Raw genomic sequence first — 4,636 nt, 5'->3', positions numbered from 1 at the left:
CGTCCGTCCTTGTTCGATTCTCGTCGGGCGAGTTCGGCTGTTTTCGCGCGACCGGCCGAGTCTCTCCAGCCAGAGTATCCAATCTTGAGGCTAGTGGCGCGAAATACGAACATGGGCTTTTAGCATCGAATGTCTATTAATACAGTATTCGTGTAGCTAGGTAGTTTTTATTTAAGGGTGTTAAGTCAAGTGAACAGTCGCTTTTTCCATTCAAAATTTTAATGTCAATTGAAATTTGGAAAATCCATATACTTTTTAATAACATAGATCGCACGTATTGATCGATAAAATAATTCGTTATAAAATAAAATGTTTGTTTGTTCTCACTAATGTAAATATAAATTCTTCTGTAACTGATTTTAGTTATTAACACATTTAAAATAGATGTTTTTACATAAATATCAAATTTACAACAATGATTCGCCACTCAAAAAGCAATTTACAAAATTAACACTCTCGCTGGATAACAAATTCCCCTTTTATATGTAGCTTCTTACAAGTACCAATATGGCGAACGGAACAGGTAAGTTCTGCTCGCCATAGGAACTCTACGCTCTGCAGGTGGGAGAGCGCCAAACGAACAATGACCTCGCTTCATTGTTGCCAACACCTATCTATCTGCGATGCCGATTTTGCTCTCGCTTTCTCTCGACGCTCCATCATTTTTGCATTTTTATTTTTCACTCCACCAACCATCTTCTAAAGCATGAGGATGAATTCCGCTAAAATGTCGGTTACACAGAGATATAATATAATATACAGCGAGCGAAACAAGACTATAGATAAATGTCGAAACTCCTTTTGTCTACGCCAATCACGTCACAGGAAATCACGCTCACGCTAGCGTGAAAGGACGGGATCACGGATGCGTAGCTAGTGGCAACAAAATATCCTCTATTTCCATCTGCTTTCATAAATATTTCATGCATTTAATGTACAGCGTATAAACAAATCGGCGTGCACTCATTCTATATGATACATCGTTTGCAATATTTTTAGTGAAGAGACACGATTTTTCGTTTGTGATAATATTTTCATTGATCAAGCGAATTGGGAAAAATTTAACGTAAATTATTTAAAATAAAAAAAAATTGAATTAGAAAAAATAGTTAAAACAACGTCATAATTTAACAACTACGAATTTATTAGTACAAAATACAGTCATTCGTCTTAAAAAATTACGTAATTAATATATCACGTTTTTTCAGTGTCTCTTCACTATTTACATTATCCTCCTTGGCAACGTTTAAAAAAATATTCGTACACGCTAATATCGAACATTTCTTATAGCTCCGAACGTTCTGTTGATTGCACATTTTCTTCCTGGCTGTTTACATATCGAACAAACATTGGCTGTGTTTAGACGTCCATTTGAGACATTTTTCAAGATTTATATTTGAAACCCATTATGTCCATAAAATACGCGCAAAATAGAGTTATAAAATCAACTTGAATGATGACTTAGCTTTTGCTAAAGACGTTATATGGACCAAATTCTAATTTTCAATTTATTCTAAGTATGAGATTCCCTTAAGTTTTACATTCAGTGTGAATCACATTTAGATGAAAACAAAGCTATCAGACAAATTGATGTTATAAACGGGCAAGAATGGGTTAACAATTAATGTACACTTACACTTGCATGTTTAGATATGAAGCTACAAATACCCTCAGAATTTTGTTTAAATTCTCAACAGTTGCCAGGTCGATGGCGTTTCTATTGTCGCCTTCGGTGTGCCAGAAGTCCGGAAATGGATATGGTATTAAATGCAAAATTGGAACATCTGTAAAACATCCCAACATTGGTATATTAAATTACGAATTAAAAAAGTTAAATTCTTAAACATACTTTTTTCCAAAAATGGTAGATGATCATCTTGTATTCCTGCAGTGATTGTGTAATCTTGGAAATACTTTCTTTGCGGTCTTCCATAGGAATACTTTTCAAATTGCCTCATTTCAGCTAAAATACTTTCAGCTTTTGACATTAACGAATACCATTTAGAAGTATCACTAAAGTAATTGTAAAACGTCGGGTTTGGAGCACCAATCAAATCTAATAGTACAAAGAGATCCTGTAATTCATTGACAAACAATTAATTTCATTTAGAATTTTTCAAAACTTATAATAAGAAATTTAAAAAGTGAAGTCTTTACTTACAATTTTATCTAAATCAGATATGCCATTCTCAGTTCCATATGTATACTGATTTTTATGCCATTTTGCAGCTAAATGCCTTGCACCATAAATGGAATCTTTTGGACCCCACTGTTTAAAAGCTTCTTCTCCATCCAAGAACAACAGCATAAGACTAACATCATGCTATAAATAACTAATTGATGATAAAGATCTTTTACAATATCAATAAATCAACATGCTTATTGAATACCTACTTCTTTTATTGATTTAAGTTGCTTTTCCATAACTTTGGCCAAGTTAATAAGCTGCATACATGGTACAGCACTGTCTGTAGCACCAATAAAGTCATATTTCTGCTCATATTTGGAATCATAATGACAAGCTAATGTAAGATATCTCTTTGCATTTGGATTATATTTGGCAATGATGTTTTCAAATTTAATCCTGCCAAATATTGGAGTATAATCTTCAAACTTATCATTTTCTACAGTCCAATTCAAATTTTTCATGCTGGATGTAATATACTGGGCAGATACATAAATGAACAATAGTTATTTATTTTTATAATTTGAATTTTCATTAAAATTAAAAAAAATGTTGACTTTACCTCTCTAACTTGTTTATGACCAGGTGTTCCAACAACTCTAGGAATGCATACATTGTCCAACACTTCATTCATATGATCAACATTTGATAAGCTTGCCAATGTATTCAGCTGTGCTTGGCTTAGGTAGCTTGGTTTGTGCATTAACTGAAACAACATTTTATCAATTATTAGTAATTGTTCTGTGTATTACTTTTATTGTTATTTTACTTAAATGATATTATGGACCAAGAATTATTCATGCATCATCGTTAACAAATCCAAACATATTTTTCAAAATAAAAAAAAAATTTGATCAATTTTCTAGCTTTTTAAAAATTTGAATTTACTTTTGATTACTGTATAGACAGAAGTAATTTTAATATATCAACAATTTTAAATTACTTAGATCAGTGCAGTGAATACAGTGCTATTGTATCTCAAGGACAAAGTAAACATCATTATAGATAAGACCATCGCATAATTTGACAGATAATAACTCCCAACTGTTGACTATACTTAGAAAAATACAAACATTGCGCAAGTACGCATACCTATGCGCAGTCAGTGCTCCGAAATCATAATACATGGTTAATTGGGAATACATTACCCTATATGTCCATTTCGAAAGTGAACGTGTTTTTTTAATGAAAAGGTAAATAGTCTGCATCGAAATGTGTACAAACAGTCCAGTTCTACATTTGGCCAACGTCAGTACCCACGCACTGTACACAGACGTGTCACGATCCGATTCATAACCTCAAAAAATCTCTACCTCCGTATATTGTTATGTAAAAAAAAAAGTCGGTAAACGAAAAGTGAAAGCTGCTCACCTTAGCCTTCCTAAACGGCACGACCCTCTGCTGCTGCTGCTGCTGAGCCGAAGAGCAGCAAGCCGCGAGGATGGGCAGCAGGAATATTGCTGCGCTTCGACGCACACCCGAGCCAGACGTCAGCAACATCGTCCCCGTTGTCCGGCAACAGCTGCAACGAAACTCCGGAACCGCAAGTCGTAAAATCGCGGCGCGGAACAGTCGAGAGCAGCTTGTGATGACACAACTCCTCCTTCGTCGAACGTCGAGCGACGAGTGCCGCCGCCGTCGTGTTTTCTCTCGCCGAGGCGGCGGCGGGAGAGCAGCATTTACGCGACTCTAGGTATATCGATTCGTCGAGCCCGGCGACATTTCCCTTTTATCTCGCAAGAGAGTATTGGCTGATCCACTGACAGATCGGACTCGGTGCGGGGGCGGTGATGAGAGTTGTAAATGAATTTCCCTCTGGTACTGATACTATTCTATCTCTCTCGATCGGATCCTTTTTCGCGACTGATTGGATTAAGAGGTGAGTGGGGGAACAGTGCGCGTGCGGGCTGCTGCAGTCAGCTGATTGGAAGCTGATGGGTGGCGGCGAGGGCGGGGAATTCGAATTTTCAGCGCGTCTGCGCGGGTGAGAACTGAACTTCTATGCGGGTTTGCTTTTTATTTAGATCAAGGTGATACTGCGCGTTTCCGCGGGATTAATTAACGAGACGTCGCTGCTTTGGGATGAATGATTACGATTGGATCATTTTTTCTTATTGTCATGGTATACAATTAAACAAGTGATATAATTCGTTGTGGAAAACAAATATCCTTTTCATTATTCAATGCTATGTCCCTGCGAGAATCATCAGATATATTTTGGCACCTGTATCTTCGCTAGCCAGAGATCCTAGTTAATTTTGAATTTGTCTTCGAACTTTATCTTTTTCATAATACTTTATTCTTAGAACTTCTAGAAGTTTGTAGTTCAGTAAACTTTTTTCATCACGACTTTATTGCGTCTTACACGCGCCATATCTCTTCATTACCTCTTATGAAACTTTCTTGAGAAACGCTTGGGGTAGTGCTGTGTGTACGAGGGTGAGAAATAAA

General features: G+C 36.4%; 1 protein-coding gene across 4 annotated transcripts; it reads right to left on the bottom strand.

The window, feature by feature from the left end:
* Positions 1–200: 200 nt before the first annotated feature.
* LOC100120528 (glutaminyl-peptide cyclotransferase) lies at positions 201–4,056 on the bottom strand. 4 transcript variants are annotated; one of them, XM_001604114.6, is made up of 7 exons: positions 3,557–4,056; positions 2,748–2,891; positions 2,395–2,664; positions 2,162–2,323; positions 1,850–2,075; positions 1,637–1,784; positions 202–1,327 (listed from the first exon to the last, which is right to left on the bottom strand). In XM_001604114.6, exons 1-7 carry the CDS (start codon positions 3,683–3,685, stop codon positions 1,285–1,287), a joined length of 1,122 nt encoding a protein of 373 aa, XP_001604164.2. In that variant the 5' UTR covers positions 3,686–4,056; the 3' UTR covers positions 202–1,284. The 4 variants fall into 4 exon arrangements, with proteins under 4 accessions (XP_031782584.1, XP_032453977.1, XP_001604164.2 ...); XM_016984650.2 differs by lacking the exon at positions 3,557–4,056 and adding an exon at positions 3,334–3,489; XM_031926724.2 differs by having other exon boundaries at positions 201–1,784; positions 3,557–4,054.
* Between the last annotated feature and the right edge of the window lie 580 nt (positions 4,057–4,636).

This window comes from Nasonia vitripennis, chromosome 3 (genome assembly GCF_009193385.2).
Source record: "Nasonia vitripennis strain AsymCx chromosome 3, Nvit_psr_1.1, whole genome shotgun sequence".
Classification (NCBI taxonomy): Eukaryota; Metazoa; Arthropoda; class Insecta; order Hymenoptera; family Pteromalidae; genus Nasonia; species Nasonia vitripennis.
Note: the sequence above shows the minus strand (reverse complement) of the source record. Positions and strands in the feature narration are given on the sequence as shown.

What these genes read in the sequence shown, in the direction of transcription:
- LOC100120528 (XM_001604114.6), bottom strand. Translation starts at nt 3,685, where the DNA reads ATGTTGCTGACGTCTGGCTCGGGTGTGCGTCGAAGCGCAGCAATATTC. An exon ending in GTCATAAACAAGTTAGAGAG is followed by an intron (nt 2,665 to 2,747) that starts GTAAAGTCAACA and finishes GTATCTGCCCAG; the next exon opens with TATATTACATCCAGCATGAA. An exon ending in TCTACCATTTTTGGAAAAAA is followed by an intron (nt 1,785 to 1,849) that starts GTATGTTTAAGA and finishes GATGTTTTACAG; the next exon opens with ATGTTCCAATTTTGCATTTA.